General features: G+C 37.8%; 1 protein-coding gene across 5 annotated transcripts in view; it reads right to left on the minus strand.

Annotated features, from left to right (window-relative positions):
- The window catches only part of HELZ (helicase with zinc finger), a 162,611-nt gene that overhangs the window by 12,472 nt on the left and 131,052 nt on the right, over window positions 1-19,087 (minus strand). For all 5 annotated transcript variants that reach the window (XM_072781087.1, XM_072781083.1, XM_072781084.1 and 2 more), the window contains 4 exons: window positions 18,987-19,066; window positions 13,530-14,100; window positions 12,877-13,117; window positions 11,334-11,850 (listed from right to left, as the gene is read on the minus strand). In XM_072781087.1, coding sequence (XP_072637188.1) covers window positions 11,334-11,850; window positions 12,877-13,117; window positions 13,530-14,100; window positions 18,987-19,066 — 1,409 coding nt within the window. The remainder of the gene's footprint in view (window positions 1-11,333; window positions 11,851-12,876; window positions 13,118-13,529; window positions 14,101-18,986; window positions 19,067-19,087) is intronic.

The raw sequence follows: 19,087 nt of genomic DNA on the forward strand, positions 1-19,087 counted from the left end.
GGAATGATGTCTGTGGAAGAAGAGTGGAGTTAGAACTACAAACTAAGATGGGAACCAATCCACCCCACAGAATTCCACCCCACAGAATTCCACAGAGGCTCAAGCCTCAGAAACACCAGCTACCATGGTTAGTGAAGGGATAAGACTGGGGGGTTAAATGAAAGTCTGTGCAGGGAATAGTAGGTCTCACTCTGTACTTTACATGTGAGGTTTGTCTTCAACTCATAACTATTTGCACTTTCTCTTAAGAATCATAATTATCATAATTAAATAAATGTTCCAGCTTTAAAAAACAAGGCAATGTCAGAGAATTTTTGTTTTACATTTAAAGGACACTGAGAAATTGGGGTGCCTGCATGCCTCAGTTGGTTAAGCATCTCAACTCTTGATTTCTGTTCAGGTTATGATCTCAGAGTCATGGATTGAGACCTGTGTTGGGCTCTGCACTCAGCACGGAGTCCACATGTCCCTCCTTCCTCTTCCCATTACTTGCTCCCACTTTCTCGCTCAAATAAATAAAATCTTTAAAAAAAAATATTCTCTCTCCCCCCTCTCTAAAGAGAGAGAGAGAGAGAGAGAGAGAGAGAACACATTAAGATATGAAGTACATTCCTTATAGTTAATTTTCTGGTATTTGAGATTCCTGAATTAATCATTTGAACAAACATTTAGCAGCTGGAACCAGACAGCTTTTAAGGATCAAGAATTCTAAAAACAAATCAAAGATTCTAAAATGAACCATCCCTCCCCTCAACTCTTCCCACCAAAAATGAAAACTTTATACATCTGAAGATTTAATTCTTTGGTCCCAGGAACACAATTTGGTATCCCCAACCCCCCAAATTGCCATCACTTCTCATTTTCCAGGAAGAAACCTTACTGATGGCATAAAAAGCTGGAGAACTTTGTGAAACATAGTAGGACTGGGAATCGGGAGACTCAGCTCCACTTTAATTAGTAAAACTGCTTAAGCTGCAAGTCTCTGAACATCTTGGTACCTCAGGCTCCTTTAAAAAGGAGGAGTAAGAATAAATGATCTTAAGGTTTCAACTACTTTCAAAGTTCTGTTTTTTGAAGAGTTTTCAATAAATCAGAGTCTTTGTCAATGAAAATTTATTTTAAGTTCTTTTTAAAGTAGGCTCTATGCTCAGCATGAAGCCCAGTGGGGCTTGAACGCAAGATGTAAACTAGAATCAAGAGTTGGACACCCAACTGACTGAGTCACCCAGGCTCCCCTTAACTCTTTTTTATTAAAATGTCCAAACATAATCCATTAACAACTTTAACAATCATCAAAAATTTGATCTGCTAAAACAATTAAAATGTGGTATCACATACAAGCCTATTTAAGTTATTTAAATTCAAAAAACTATACAGTATATGCTAACAACAATAAAATGCAATGAGTTTAAAATTTCAGATTTTTTTTTCCCACAGGGAAATTTCTATGAAATTTACATTGAAAGACAAGGGCCCACAACTATAAATTTCAGAAAAAGGTCCCTTGTCTGCAAAAGAAAGATATTTCCAACAGAGAATACCCTTTGTGTTTACTATACTTATACGTGAGCCCTGTGGGCCCCTAGGCTGTTTAAAAATATAAACCATACTTTGTCCTTATTTCTTGATCACATTTTGTTTCCTATTGTTTTACACAGTTCTGTTTCTTTCATGAAGAGACTCTTCCTTCTCCAACTATGTCCTGCCAATCAGATTGTTCTTTTACTTCAGATGGCAGCCCAATCAATGTCTGACACTCTGGTTTCATTTCAGAGTCCTCGGGTCTAAAATAATTTAATTATTCATTGCTTAACGGGTCATTTTACTCTGTCAGAGATCCTTACTTCTAGGTTCAGTATCATATCCATGTATGCTTGTGTTTATAAATATTCTTTAGGCTAAGCTGTGAAATTGTTACGTCATTAAACATAATGATCATCATTTTCTAATAAGGCTAGTGCTAACATATCTTTCTAAATATCAAAATATAATGCTAAAATTTCAAAAGTATAAGTATAAATAAATAACTGGGGGAAAGGTCACAAGTACGTTAATTAGGGCTCTATTTATAATTATACTATCAAAGCTAATCACTAAGGAAGAGCTAAATGCTCTAGTGAAAATTCCAAGTGTCATTAACTATGGTGCCAGAAACTTTCATCAAAATAGAACATCTCATTTAAATGATTAGCTTTGATAATTTAAGCATGAATAGAGATCTAATTTATTAATCTGTTGATCATAGTCTCTGTTATGTGCGTCAGATGGTTTATTAGATACCATACATTAATGATTCCTCTGAGAAGACCACACTAGTACCACCTGGTTACACAACATAAGTCACAAGCTATCCTCACCCACTTCTAAAGTCAAAACAGGCAGAATATGTCAATCAGCCAAGAATATAATCTTCAAGCTACATTTGAACAATCTGTTGCACCAAAGAAGGGAATTTGGGAAGTGTGGGATAATCAGACAACACTAAAATCAAAACTGACAACTAACTTCAAAACTAGAGTTCTTTGAAGGAAAAAAAAATGAAACCTACTGGATGAGTCAACAGTGTCTTTGTTCAAAAACCAACACATAAGACAAGATATTTCAAAGCAGATTCATCACAGAGGCTTACATTTCATGTCTAAGATGGCATTGGTAAATGTTGGTTTACTGAAAGCCAGTCAAGATGAGCGACCTCTAAGCATCCAATCTAATTGGAAGACCATCACAGCAATACCACCACTGCAACACAAAAGCATGCAGTTTCAAATTCTGAGACTTTTCCAGTGAAGCTTTAAAAAAGAACTTTCCACATATTACTCATAAGTGCTTTTAATCAAACTACTTTAAGGTGAAGCATATCCTAACTGGCAACATTTGTTCTGTATCAGGATCAGTATTGCTGGCTCTATGTTAAAAGAAAGTTTTCTGCTTAAAAATAATGAGGATTTGTCTCTCAAGATAAAGTAACTGGAAAGTATAAATGGGGGAAAAAAAGGCTCCATTCATTAAAAAAAAAAAAAAAAAAAAACAACAAGGAACAATCAACATAAATTTAACCAGTAATGAAGCTGCTACAGAATTTTACAAAGGAAACAAAAACAAACAAAAAAAAAACAATAACAAAAAAAAAAAAAGGGATCCCTGGGTGGTGCAGCGGTTTGGCACCTGCCTTTGGCCCAGGCCATGATCCTGGAGACCCGGGATCAAATCCCACGTCGGGCTCCCGGTGCATGGAGCCTGCTTCTCCCTCTGCCTCCCTCTCTCTCTCTCTCTGTGGCTATCATAAATAAAAAAAAAAAAAAAAAAAAAAAAATTAAAAAAAAAAAAAAAAGAATTTTACAAAGGAACATTCAGAAAATAAAAAAAGGAAGGGAGGGAGAGAGGTAGGGGGAAAAATTAAAATGCTGAATACCAGGTTCCTAAATGAGAGGTTTAAGATATTTGTAAAGAAAAAATTTCCCCTAATTTAAGTTACACATTTGATGTAATTCAAAAAAAGAAAAGAAAAAAGAAAACCAAAGACAGGTTTTTCTTTTTTTTCTTTTTTTTTTTTTTTAATTTTTATTTATTTATGATAGTCACAGAGAGAGAGAGAGAGAGAGAGAGAGAGGCAGAGACACAGGCCGAGGGAGAAGCAGGCTTCATGCACCGGGAGCCTGACGTGGGATTCGATCCCGGGTCTCCAGGATCGCGCCCTGGGCCAAAGGCAGGCGCCAAACCGCTGCGCCACCCAGGGATCCCCAAAGACAGGTTTTTCTTTGGGAGTGGGGGACAGTAGGGGGGCGGGGGGAAGAGTTCACAAAGGTACCACTCAACTTGTGGTAGAAAAACCAACAAATAACTCTCTCTTCTTCCCACCCCTGGAAGGAAAAAAATGCAGTAAGGGAAACTTTATACTATCAAATTAAAATACTACAAAGCCGGGATCCCTGGGTGGCGCAGCGGTTTAGCGCCTGCCTTTGGCCCAGGGCGCAATCCTGGAGACTCAGGATCGAATCCCACGTCGGGCTCCCGGTGCATGGAGCCTGCTTCTCCCTCTGCCTATGTCTCTGCCTCTCTCTCTCTCTCTCTCTGTGTGACTATCATAAATAAATAAAAATTAAAAAAAAAATACTACAAAGCCTCAAAAATTAAAATAGTGCAACTCGGGTATAGAAACATATAGCTAGATGAGGAGAAAAATCCGAAAGTTGGAAACAGATCTGAGTATATACTGAAGAAGAGCATCTTACTCAGAAGTTAAATTATAAAGTTGTCATACAAAGTGGAAAATCTCATACAGAAAAAATTACCCTTGAAAAATTTGTGAATCATGCCAAAATTTCTAAAAACTGAACCCCTGGAAGCTCCAAAGTCAAGAAGTAACTTCTATTGTTTCCCTTTACATTTCGTCTCTCCCCACCCCCACAGCAGTTAGTTGAAATCCAAGTATGATACAGTGCTATTATAAAAGAATTTAGCATTTGATAAGAAAGCTACTATTCTATTCAGTGAGACTTGAGTAATTTAACAAATATGAAGACAACTGGCTAAATATCTAGAAAAACAATAAATCATAATCCCAAGCTTACACTGAAATTTGAAATCAAATCGGAAAAATTAATCACTCTATTTCCAACCAGAAATGGTCTGTAACCTAGCACAGGGTAAGGATGGGACCTTTGCCCTCTGTTCCCCTCCTCTTCCCAGCATCAAAAAGAACTAGAAGTGTAAAAAAAAAAAAAAAGAAAGAAGAAGAAGAACTAGAAGTGGAAGAGGTTGCTGACACCACTGCTACAGTACAGTGCCCCAGCCTCATCCCAACAGCTAAAGGCCAAGGGCCTTTACTGTATTTAAGTGAGGGAAGAAAAACCCATGGATTTAAGCTTTAAACATCTAAGTAAGAAGTGAGAATACTCTAAAAATTTTTAAGTAGCAAAAACTGTTACAGAATAGGATCAAGATCCCATTTAAGCACCTCAACCTGGTGGATAGAAAGGCTTGAAGGAGTGATATAATTGAGCCCGAAATTGGGGGAGGGGAGGTTATTTCAAGTTTTCCCAACAAGTAATCAACCAAATGATCATATTTATAAATGCTATGAAATCACATGTTCATCCCTATGAATGTTATGGAAAAACCACGTTACAGTAGCTATCTTTGCATAGTGGGATTAGAAATAATTTCTCTAGCTGCTACATTTTTCATGCTGACCATGTATTTCATTGGTCAAAAAACCCTGAAATTATTATAAAAAAGGAAATACTAATTAAATAGAATATGAAAACCACCTCTGTTCAAGTAACCATTAAGCTAACATCAAGATGCTTTCATCCCACATAAGATTAACCTACCAAGGTTTCTAGTAATAAAAGAATTCACAGTACAGAAGGAAATAAGGCATTTTTCTGCATTGTTAATGTAAAAGAAATTATTTTAAAAGGCTGGAAATAAACAGCAAACACAACTTTTCATTCTGTGAGATGATTCATACAAAATTATTTTGTACTACATAACACATAAAAATTATCCCAATGCACTTGAAAACGTCAAACTCCACAATGTGGTAAAAATAATATTTTCCTTGTCAAAGTATTTTTTCAGTGCAGGTTAGTCACTGTTAGAGAATCTTGTGCATCAAGATAAAGGTGACCAAATGTTTCTGCAAAAGTAATTTCACTCTAAGGACTCAGTGACAGTTGAAGGTACTTATTCACACACAGCTAAATGGTAGTATCAAAAGTTAACAGCTAAAAGATACAAAGAACTTAAATTCCAAAACTAAGGAATATTTAAATAGATCCAAGATTATTTTTTTTTAAGATTTTATTTATTGATTGATGAGAGACAAAGAGATAGAGAAAGAGGCAGAGACACGGACAGAGGGAGAAGCAGGCTCCATGCAGGGAGCCTGCTGTGGGATTCGATCCCGGGACTCCAGGATCACGCCCCTGGCTGAAGGTGGCGCTAAATCGCTGAGCCACCGGGGCTGCCCTACATCCAAGATTAAAGTACATTATTCACTACTGAGTATTATTTAGTAAAGTACAAATCTTTACAGAACCCATCACAAGAGGGATGTCTGGGTGGCTCACGTCATGATCTCAGGGTCCTGGGATCAAGTCCCACCCCACGTTGCAGGAGCCTCCCTCCCTCTCCCTCTGCCCCCTGTGCACATGCACTCTCAAGTAAATAATAAAAATCTTTTTAAAAAAAATCACAAGAGCTATCAGTACAAATGGTGGAGGTAAGTAAGTCCTAAGTCCACTGCTCCATAAAAGCAACAAAAAAAACTGGCAAAACTGTCAACATCATCTTTCTTGAACTTTGGGAAACTAAAGCTTACAGCAACCAAAGGAGCATTTCATCAAGAAAAACTGGGAAAATTCACTAAGATTAGTGAGTCTTGTGGTATTTTAACTTACTCTAGTCCCAACCCCCTATTCTCCAGCTCAGTGGTGGCCTTGAATACAAGTAATATCTTGCATTTCCAGCATCAGAACCAGAAGAAGCAGAACAGGCCTCATTCTCAAAGACCTGTAAAGATTTGTTGTGACATATCTGGTGGTCCCAGGAAGACTGGATCAAAAACAAACAAACAAATAAACAAAAACACTTGCTCTATCTGGTCTAAGAACTCAATCAGTGCTAATAGGGCTGTATCAAAAACATTTATATGCAAATGTTTTAGTCACTGCTGCCTGAGGCAATGGATAACAACAGTTGGACCAAACAGCAGATTAACCAAAAGCTTTGGAGCAAAGGCTGAGGAATGAGATGCTCTAGGGAATAAGGGCTTTGAAAACATCCTGCACACAGGCTCAGAAAAGACCTGAAAGTTCTCACCTTTGGTTGATCTGGAGGCTCTGCAGAAGCAGGAAGTTAGGGCTAAACCAAAGATGTAAACTGCCTGGCCGCCTGCGGAAGGTGAGCCTAAACGCACATACAGATAGATGCCTCTGCAAAAACTGGGCCATGTTTTTAGTCCTGAGCACTTAAGAAATCTCTGTGCATGATTAGTTGACCATTAAGCTAACAGTATAAAGACTTCAGAGGAAACACAGGGCAACCATAGACTTTAAAAAATTAGTTCAGAATTTTTAAATTAATTTAAAATTATTTTTAATCAGATAAGAAAAGTCACAAAACAAATGATAATAGCAAAAGGATGTTAAAAGAGATTCCATACAAACTAACAAAAAGAGCTATGGTGGCTTATTTGTGTGTGTGATTTTTTTTTAAGATTTTATTCATTTATGAGAGAGAGAGAGAGAGAGAGAGAGAGAGTGTGAGTCACAGAAACAGGCAAAGGGAGAAGCAGGCTCCATGCAAGGAGCCAGATGTGGGACTCTATTAGGGACTCCAGGATCATGCCCTGGGCCGAAGGCAGGTGTTAAACCACTGAGCCACCCAGGAATCCCCTGTGATGACTATTTGAACATCAGAAAAAAGAATTCTCGAAGACAAACATTGTTATAAGAGAAGAGGACATCATATAATGATAAAAATGTAATCCATCGAGAAGATATAACAATTATAAATATATATAAACCTAACAACAGAGCCCCAATATACATGAAACATAAACTGACAAAAGTCAAAAGGTGAAATAGAAGATCCAATATTAATAGTTAGAGATTTCAATACCCTACCTTGTAATAGATATAAAACCTAGACAGAGATCCAAAGGAAACAGAAAATTTGAACAATATAAACCAAACAGACCTAAAATAACTAAAGAACACTTTACCCAACAATAACTAAATACTTATGCTTCTCCAGTGCACCAGAAACATTCTCCAAGAAAGACCATATATTAGGGCACAAGTCTCAATAAATTTTAAAAGATTAATATTATACAAAGTGTATTCTCCAACCACAATGGAATGAAATCAGGAATGAAAAGTCAAGGAAATTTGAAAAACCCATCCTAGATACACTTGCTTTTCTCTAATTTGCCAAATATGTTCCCTAAACATTATACTAGATGTTCTGGCCAGGGCAATTAGGCAAGAAAAAGAAATAAAAGGCAGCCAGACTGGAAAGGAAGAACAAAAATGTATTTGCAGACATTTTTTTTTTAAAGATTTTATTTATTAATTCATGAAAGACAGAGAGAGAGAGAGAGAGAGAGGCAGAGACACAGGCAGAGGGAGAAGCAGGCTCCATGCAGGAAGCCTGACATGGGACTTGATCCTGGGTCTCCAGGATCATGTACTGGGCTGAAGGCAGCACTAAACTGCTGAGCCACCCGGGGTGCCCGCAACATTTTCTTCTATATGACAAAATCCCATGGTATCCACAAAAAATATCTATTAGAGCTAACTAATAGGTCAGCAAATTTGTAGATATACAATAAATATGTAATTAATTGTATTTCTGCACATTAATAATGAACAGTCCAAAAATTTTCATTTTTTTCATTTCATTTCAACAGCAGGAAAATGAATAAAATACTTCAGGATAAATTTAACAAAAGAAGTGTAAGACTTGTACTTGGAAAATTATAAAATGCTGTTAAAAATTTTAAAGGACTTAAATAAATGTAAAGATACCTCATGTTCAGGTGCCAGAAGACTTTAATATTGTTAAGATGATAATACTCCTCAAATTAACCTACAGATTTAAAGCAATCCCTTTTAAAATCTCCAGTTTTTTTGTTTTTGTTTGCAGAAATTGAAAAACTGATCCTAAATTTCATATGGAAATTCAAAAGACCTAGAATGGCCAATCTTGAAAAATAACAAACTACAAAACTCATACTTCCAATTACAAACTCACTACAAAGATACAGTATACAAGATAGTGTGGTAGAGCATAAGGACATAGACAATACTGAATAGAATTGAAAGCCTACAGATAATCCCATACATCTCTGGTCAATTGATTTTTGACAAGGATGCCACCAAGACCATTCAATGGAGAAAGAAAACTGGATAACCAAATGCAAAATAATGAATGTCACACTATCTCATATAATACACAAAAATTAACTCAGCATGGATCAAAGAACGCAATGTAAAAACTAAAACTATAAAACTGAGAAAGGTAAATGTACATCTCATGACCCTGGATTAGGCAACAGTTTCTCAGGTATGACACTGAAAGCATAGTAACAGCAGCGACAACAACAAATAACAGATAAATTGGACTTTATTCAAATGAGAAACTTTTGTGCCTCAAAGGATACTTTATTAAGGAGGTGAAAAGACAACCCACTGAAGGAGAAAATATGACAAATCATGTATGTGATAAGAATCTAGCATCCAGAATATATTTAAAACCTCTTATAGCTCTGCAACGGAAAGGCAACCATTTTTTTTTAAATGGGCAAAGGATCTGAATGGACATTTCTCCAAAGAAGATACACAAGTGGCCTATAGCCACATGAAGTAATGCTCAACATCATTACTCACTAGAGAAATGCCTATCAAAACCACAAAGAGATACTACTCTATACTCACTAAATGGCTACAATTTCTTTTTTAAAAAAGGAGTTATTAGAACCCCCATACATCACTACTGGGAATGTAAAATGGTAGAAGGCACTGTGGAAAAATAGCTTGGCAGCTCCTCAAAAAGTCAAACATAGAGTTACCACATGACTCAAGGTCATTTCAGGTACAAAGTTAACCAAGAGAACAAAACATATCCTTTCCCACAAAAACTTGTTCAGCTGCATTATTCATAACAGCAAAATAATGGAAACAACCCAAATATCCATCAATTGATGAAGAGATAAACAAATTGTAGTATATCCATACAATGGAGTATTACTCAGCCATAAACAGAAATGAAGTACTAACATATGCTACAAAGTGCGTGAGCTTCGAAAACATTATGCTAAAGGAAAGAAGCCAGACTCAAAAGGCCACATTTTGAATGATTCCAGTTATATGAAATGTCTCCATAGAGACAGAAAGTAGATTATTGGTTGTCAAGGGCTGGAGGCAGGGAGAATTAGGGAGCAACTACTTAACGGTTATGGCATTTCTCTCAGTTTGACAAAATGTCTTGGAATTATAGAGTGGTGACTGTGACACAATATTGTACATATATTAAAACCCACTAAATAGTACTTTCAAAGGGTTGAAATAATGAAGCTATATGAATTTTATCAGAAATACATAAACACAGAAAACATCACTTAACTGAAAATGACCTTACTATTTAGCTGTTAAGCCCTCCCATTATTAACTTGAAATAATGTCAGATATGTGTCAAATCTTTAAAAGTATGGTTCCAAATTTCTAGATCCCTACAATACATATATACAGATACCAATTCATCTTATGCTTACAACTGATATCAGAAGCCTAAGATGGCAATTAAGCTGTTTTCATGAGAATTATTATATGAGATGAGTCAGTCAATGTCTACTGGAACAATGTGAACAAATTACCTCCAAAACTCTACAAATAAGATAAAGAACCATCCCTATGAAATGACTTTTTAATCAGCATGTACAGCAGAAAATTTGCTAAACACGTGAATCATTTTTAAAGCCTTTAGAAATCAACAAGGAACTGTCAAAATGAAGCTAATGTCAAAAAGATATCTTTCATGTATCAAAATTGGAAATGTTTATCCTGTTTTAATAAAAAGACATTTGTGATTGATAATGACCACAATCAACTTTCTACATTCTCATCTTTAATCACTGCAAGTTTAAGGGGACCAGCTAGACAACATTTTTATAGTTTACACCAATGGTACCATTTTGGAAGTTTTATAACCTGGAATTACGGAGATTTTCTTATCAGTGAAGGTCCATAGAGATGCTCTTTAGAAATACCTACATATTTTAAGATAAAAATCCAGTTTACCTTAAAATGCCTAGTTGAGCCGAGTCAATTCTAGGTTAAATACACTGTCCATTCTGACTCTCAGATATCAGTATTGCAGTGTATCAACTGCCCCAGGCTAAGAAAGCACCAGGATGATGCCAGGAGGAAGCATAGCACTAGGAATTCACCATTGGCTGAGATAGCCAACATCTATGGAAAGCTTAATTAACACATTTATAACTGACAAATGTAACTTAAGTAAAAAGATGAATCACTAGAAACCATTTGCCCAGATTAGATAGAACAAAAAGCTGCTTGAAGGAAGAGCCCCCTCAGGTCAGTCAGATGTTAAATATTCCAAAACAGCAATAAAAAACTCTAAGGGGCATGTTTCAACAATAATGACCATTCTATAAAGCCTGAAATACCACAATAAGAGTGGAAATTAAAATAAATTCCAGGAAAAGATTACCTTCAAAAGACTACTTAATTCTCTTCTCATCAAATCAATAAATACTAGTATTTTTCATAAGAATTTAATCCCAAAAGGAAAAGAAAGACATTTACCTCTTCTAAGCTAGGGAGCGAAGAAGAAGATACTGTTCGAGATGACAATGGGTGAAATGGCTCTTGACCAATAGCATGTTGATGATTCTGTATTTGTACAAAAGGGTTCTGCGGTGGCCTGTGAGGCAAGGGAGGTAGGCCATAGGGAAAACCTGGCCCCATTAGGTGATTCTGTTGTAAGTTAGCAAAAGTCCATGCTCCATCAGGTGCCAGGTATTTCAAGGGAGGAGGGGCAAGGTGTTCAGATGGCAACGAGAAAGGCGAGCTGAATATCTGGGGCGGTAGGCGCTGTGGAAATGCTGGGTTGTTGGCTACTTCAATGTCTCTGCTGTTGTCATTAAAGTTAGAAAAGTGGCTACTGTGGTCTGTGCTGGATGGGGGAGATGGGACTGCTGGTGGGCTCCTAGTCTGAATTTGTCTATATTGCAAAAGTCTTGATTGAGGTGGTGGCATTTCAGCTAGTTCCCGTGTTTCACTTTGATCACGATTAGATAGTTCTCTGATTAAGTCTTGAAACCTACATAAAGATGATGAAATATGAGGAAAAGAAAACAAAAGCTCTGTCATATCAAGGAGAGCTTTAGTCAACTACGTGTTAATTTTTACAGACAAAATCAGAATATTTCATTTTAGAACTAATATCAATTAATCCCAAAAGTGAGCATTAAAGGGTGCCTGGGAGGCTCAGTCGGTTGGGCATTCAACTCTTGGTTTCAGCTCAGGATCTCAGGGTTGGGAGATCAAGCTCCGAGTCAGGCTCCATACTCAGCAAGGAGTCTGCTTGTCCCTCTCCCTCTGCTTCTCCCCTCACTTGTGTGCATGGGCTCTCTCTCAAATAAAATTTAAATATCTTTAAAAAAAAAAAAGTGAGCAGTAACACTCAATAAATGCTGAGTTGAAGATACTAAATATGCCCAAGTACCTGATTTCCTTCTTTTCCCTTGGCATTAAAAACAATTGTCCTTGTCTCTACATGTCTTTGATAAATGGCTGTTATAAAGTCACCATCAAGGTGGAATTTGTTCACAGGGATTAGGAAATACTTCATTCCATTCAAATGACACGGCTATAAAAACAAGTTTAGAATAAGGACTGAACACTCATGAACATCTGTAGTTAAAAGAAGATAGAATTCTGTGCAAATGGGGAAAATTGATGATAAATCTATAATTTTTAACTTTCAACCAATAATTTACTTCTGTGTCCATTCATTTCTTGTATTACTACTGAGTATGAAAGAAATGCTCACAGTGAGGGTATATTTCTTTTTCAGGAGAGCCACAAAGCAAGGGGACACATTAATTTTCAATCCACAACAGATTGTCCATGCCCAGATTTGCACCAGTTCCTTCTAAATGGGTTCTCTATATTTTAGAGTCAATCGATAGAACTGTGTAGCATGTGCCTGGAAGGCCAGCATCCAATTTCTTTGGGACAGTATTCCAGCTTGAGGCTAAAAGAACAACACTGAAGAAAGAAAACAGGGTGTGTGGGGAGGGGGAGGGAGTCATGTTTCAAGGTGATTTTTACCCTGCAGAAATACCTTGAGTCTGTTGTTTCTGCTTCATCTTCAGCACTGCTGGGGAGCTTCCAGTCTGCTCTCACTGGTGGCTGATGTAATCCGATGGGTGGCTGAGGAAGATGCTGGAGGTGAGGATGAGGATGGTGATGGTGTGGGTATGGAATACTGCCCTGACTGAGATAGGCGTGATGCTCATTCCACTGCTGTAACCGCACTTGCTGCTGTCTTAGTGTTTCTAGAGCTACACTCCCGTGCATACGATCTGCAAAATATCGGGGAAGAATTTAAGTTTTCATGCATTTGGGTTTCAGGTTAATTTGGGGTTTCAAGTAATCAAGTTTTTTCAACCAGATTTTCTTCACAGAGACAAAAGACATGCCTACAACTTGGGTTTTGGAGAAAGCAAATGTTTTCTAAATTTGCCAGTAACTAAAGTCATGGTAATGGTGATGATGATTCTTTCTTACCCATGTAATCCTGTAAGTTGGATCAACTAGATACTTAATATTATATAGTGTTTGGAACAAGATTCTGTTAGACAAAGCAATTGAATTCTGCTGCCATGATTTGAAGAAATGAATCAATCCTGACCCAAATTAATATTGCACAGTACATGTCAATTTAAGGAAATTTTCTCTGAATTCGTCACATCCAGCAGTGACAGGAGAACTTACCTAAAGCCTCCCCTATAGGCAATCCTGGGGGGTTCTCATCAGTGAAGTTATTCAGATGTGAAGGAAGGAGGGGGCCAGGCTGCGCAATGGCTCGCAGAGGACTGTGGCCTTCTTGCAGCATGGGAGGGGGCTGCTGCTCAGGAATCACAGGTTCTGCAGGAGGGGACTGTGGTCGGTGAGAAACTGCACTATTAAAGAAAGCACTGTTGGGTCCTGCCTGATAGGCAGGAGAAAGTTGAGGAGGTGGCTGCTGAGTCAGCTGGTTCAACGGATTCTGTGGTGGGACTACCTGATTCGGTTGGGGTGGCATCTGATTTGGTTGTTCAGGCAAATTATTCTGCTGCTGATTTAACAAGGCGTGCTGCTGCGGAATTGGAAACGGTGGTCTGGGTAGCTGTGGAAGGGGATGAAAATGACGATTGGGAATTGCATACTGTGCATGAGGAGCAGGGAGAGGAAGATTTATGTGTCTCGGGTTGAGATTATCTTTGCGATGAAATTTGGCATTGGGATAAACAACACCAGGACGCGACTCAGGACTTCTGTTCTGTGGATTTGATTCCAAATCAATCTAGAAAAAAATAAGAAGTCTTTCTTAACTATGGAAGATCTGGGTCCTGTGGCTATCTACCTTTTCCCACCCCTAGTAAATCTACAGGATAGGATACATTCTTATCAGTCACAGCTGAGGACTGGGTACCCACCCAATCACTTTTTGACAACCGAATGAGGGAATAAATATCTTTTAAATTAGAAAAGATGAAACAGAAAAAGGCATATTAAATTTGAGTCATAAGGAGAAATACTACCATCTTATTAACATATCCACTTTAATTCCTTTAAAAATATTATTTTTAATTTCACAGTTTCTTCCTCGGAAAGATAACCTTTGCTTCCTTCTGATATAAATCATTAAAGTGTGTCCTTTCCTTCCAATTTTATTGTTTTTATAGATCTCTTTCTTCAAACATATCTATATTAATTTAAAAAATACTTGTGTCAATTTAAACAACTCTGAAGTGAACAAATAAGTAGTTTATCACTTTGTATGACAGTTTACTTGTCAATTCTTACTGTTAGGTAGTGACATTTATTCTTACAACATACATTTACTGAGAGCCTATCAAAGGCACTGTACCTTGTGCTGGAGATTAAAAAGGCAGTAAGAAGACTTAGTCTATACCCTTAAGAGCTTATAGTGAGGGTTGGCACACTATGGCCCCCAAGCCATTTCCAGCCCACCAAACTTGCAATTACAGTTTACTGGAACACAGCCATTCTCATGCGTTTACATATTGTCTATAGTTACTTTCTCACCACAGTGGCAGAGCTGAGTGACTACAACAGAAACCATACGGCCACAAAGCCTGAAGATTTACTACCTGGCTTCTTGTATTTGAAAAAGTTTGCTAAGCCCAGGCCTGGAGTCCAGTAGAACATAAAATTAGAGGTCTTAAACAAAAGGATGTGATAGGAGATCCCAGGGCCTAAGAAAATCAAAGGCAGAGGCTATGACATTTGAACTGAATCTTCCACAAAGAGCTGGAATCTTCCAGTGAGGGATGGATATTCTAGGTAAAGGTTAACAGCTTAACTGAGGAGGGAGGAAGGGAGAAAAATATGGCAGATTTGAGGAACATGAGAAGTTTTGTGTATACAGAGCTACATCTTCACTTGTTTATTCCTGACATCAGATAAAACTGCAACAGCCCAATTACACAAGACCCCAAATGACTAAATACTGAGTATAAACATTTTTAATCCTGTAAACTGTGGTAAGCTACCAAAGATTTGTAAGTTCTCTAGTGCTGACATCCTTCTGAAACCCAAGTCTGATCATAAGTGGTGACAATGTGAAAACTGAAATATGAAATACAAGATGGAAAGAAGCAATTTTTCTTTACCATCGCTGTCAAAACACTCAATAAGCTGCTTTGGTGTATCAATCTCCTTGTAAGCTTCAATGCTAAAATAGTCACTGAGTACTTGCCTCACCAAAGGGTCTCAAGTTAAACACAGAACTGACCATTCTCAGGAACCCAGAACAAGCAGCTTATTCCTGAACTGAAGTGGAGACACTCCCGGCAACCAAGCTATTACAATGGTTGCAAAGTGCCAATCACTCCTCAAGTGCATTTTCATCTCTCATCACTAGTTCAAATGGACTGCCACTGACTTTGGCCAATAAGATCCTTAAGATTACTGGGTGTATATAAATTGTCTAGAAAATGAAATGAGAAGAATGACAAGTCCATCCCAGAGTCTTCCCAAGCAGCTGCAATGCCTGCTCTTCAGATGTCTCAGAACCTATTACCTACAATGGCATTATAAATATGGAGGATCTTCAATAATGAGTTGTCATTAATTGTCTACAATGAGCCAAGATTTGAGCTCTATATATTAAATCATTAGACTCTATCTAAAAAATTTTAAAAAGTTTCAGAACCTACTTCAAATTCTTTATAAACAAATGTTGTCCCCCATAAATCTTCATCTTTTCCATGACTGATGCTACATTCAGCTGGGATATACTTTTCTCCATAAGATACTGTTGAAAATATTCTCATGCTCAGGTCACATGACAGAGACTATGATTAGAAGTCAAGGTTGTTTGGTGGATAAGCTGCCTCCTTCACTTCTGACGCTGACATGGATAAGAAGCTAGGCCAGTCATAGAAACTTAACCAAGACTGTGCCACTCAGTGGGGTGCCTGAGTGGCTCAGTCAGTTAAGTGGCCAACTGTTGATTTTGGCTTAGGTCATGATCTCAGCCTCCTGGGATGCAGCCCCTCCTTGGGTTCCCTGCTTAGCCAGAAGTCTGTTTGTCCCACTCCCTCTCCCACATTAAAATAAGTAAACAAATCTTAAAACAAACAAACAAAAGACTGTGCTACTCAGGGCGCCTGAGTAGCTCAGCTAGTTGGCTCAGTCAGTTAAGTGGCCAACTGTTGATTCTGGCTTAGGTCATGATCTCAGGGTTGTGGAATGAAGCCCCTCCATGGGTTCCCCGCTCAGCCAGAAGTCTGTTTGCCCCTTTTTCTGTGCATTCTCTCTCTCTCCTGCTCTAAAATAATAAACAAAATCTTAAAAAAAAAAAAAGGTAAAAAAATAAAGACTGTGCTACTATATGATACTACAATAAGCTAAGCAGGATGGAGGACTCTAAGGTCTGAAGAAGCCTGAGAATTAAATTATTACCAGAATTAGGTTGTCCTCCATCACTTTCCTCTTGGTACTGAGGCACTGAGTCAAGGAGAGCTAGGAGTTGTCTCACCCCCTAGGCCCCAAGACAAAGCTTCAAAGTGGAAAGAAAATGAAACATGTCTATTAGTTTGCCTAGTTCCTGAACAAGGAAAGATCATAAGAGAAATTTTAAAATAAGGACACAAGAGACACTTAGCTATCTTGGCTTCGGTTGCTCTCATAGCACCCAAGATTCTTGTGGTAGATTGTGTCCTATGCTGCCTCTGACTGCAAAGGCTGCCACAGCATCTTCAGATGCCATTTGTTGTTTCTCTGCATCTTATTCCAAACAGAAAGAATTCCACTCGCACTGCAACTCCCCTTGGACTCAATCAGGACGTTCCACTGGCTGCCTAATTTGTACTCCTCCAGTAGGTACTAAGTCCTTCCAGTTGTAGAAGCTGTGAATCAGAGCTGCTTATGGGATATAAGTCACTGAATATAGAGATCAGTTGCTTAAAGCAAGCTGAAGTTGGAAATGTAGATTTGGAAGTCATTATCATGTAGCAGAGATTTAAAACCATGGAACTGACCTAGTTTATAGTGAGAAATCACAGAATGCAGAAAGGTGCAGGATGGTGACAGAACCCTGGGAAACCCCAACATAAGGACTAGGAACAGACAGGAGGGGGTGGACGGGAACTTAAAAAAGAGGTCATGTTAGGGTTATGAAAAATGGAAATGTATGTCAAAGAAACCAAAAGAAACAAGATGGTTTCTTGGTCAAGAAGAATGAAATAGAAAACAGTAACAAAAAAAAAAAAAAAAAAAAGAAAACAGTAACAAATACCAGAGAAAAGACAAGACTACAGCTGAAGCATGTTCATAAAAGTTGGTCACTTGAAGCTCAAGAGTTTCAGGGAAACATCAAAGTCTAATACAAGACTGTTTGGGTAAAGGGCAAAGAAAGATGAGATGGGAAAGGCAAACTTAGGGAGTAGCTATGAAAGAGATGAAAGTCAAAGTGGTTTTTAAAACAAACAAAACAAAACAGTCTATCAATTTACTTACAGGCTGAGAAGAAGGACTAGTAGCTAGAAAGAGGAGGAAAGAGGACATGGTCTTTGAGATGACCAGAAAAGGAGAGACTAGTCTTCTCTGAGACTGAAGCCTTCTATCAAACTCTTATCTGGTCATAAGAAACAAAGATGTTCAAGGACACAGAAAAAGGGATAAGTCTAAGGTCTTAAATTAACAGGGTGACATCTTGATGTGGGAACTCTAAGGCAAGGTCATTTCCTGATCATAAGGATAACAGAAGGTGGAAGGTATTAGGCATAAGAAGAGCGGCTAAGAAATTGAGCAAAGGGAGCTAGGTCACATAAAAGAAATGCAGAGAAGCCCCTGAGGTTCCCTGAGATTAGAAAATATGCCTGGTGGCTTAGTGGTGGAGCATTTGCCTTTGGCTCAGGTCATGATCCTGGGGTCCTAGGATCCAGTCCCGCATCAGGCTCCCTGAAGAGAGCCTGCTTCTTCCTCTACCTATGTCTCTGTCTCTCTGTGTCTCTCATGAGTAAATAAAATCTTAAGAAAATATTAATTTCCAGTGGCACTAATTCAACCACTGATTTCATTTTCCCTCACTAATTCATAAGCCCAGAAACAAAGAGAGTAGATGAACAGATAAAGAGTTTAGGATTAGTTATGGCATGAATAAGTCATGGGGATAACAGGTACAGCACAGGGGATATAATTAATGGTATTGTAATAGCAGTGTACAGTGACAGATGGTAATTACACTGTGGTGAGCAAGCATATCATACAGACTTGTCAAGAATCACTATGGTGTACACCTGAAATTAGTGTAACATTGTGTACCAACTACTTCAATTTAAAAAGTTTAGGATTTATATAGTAGATGTGAGGAGAGAAGAAGGTAAGCGATTTATGGAAGTTAAGTTGTCCCTCTTCACTGTAACAACTTCTTTTCAGTGACACATCTATAGCTGTTTTCACTTAGTATTTTATCATGGAAAGGCTCTGAATTCAAGCCTAACACTGAATCACACAATTTGAGAAAAGCATACAAATATATCAAATAATGTAGCCAAAGAAAAGAGAGGACAACATAACCCACCAGATCCTCATGAAACAATAGATATAAAAGATATAGATAAAAATATAGAAAATTTTCTTTTAAATGTCAAGATTCCAAGATGATAAATCAGAGTAAATCCATAAGGACAAAGCATTCACCAAATGTAAGCAGCATACCTGTTTTGATTCTGTAGGCTTTTTCTCTGGTGTTCGAATCTTATTAATTTCAGGTCCAGGATTATTTGTATCACTTTTACCTAAGAAAATATTTTAAAATT

Source organism: Canis lupus, chromosome 16 (genome assembly GCF_048164855.1).
Source record: "Canis lupus baileyi chromosome 16, mCanLup2.hap1, whole genome shotgun sequence".
NCBI lineage: Eukaryota > Metazoa > Chordata > Mammalia > Carnivora > Canidae > Canis > Canis lupus.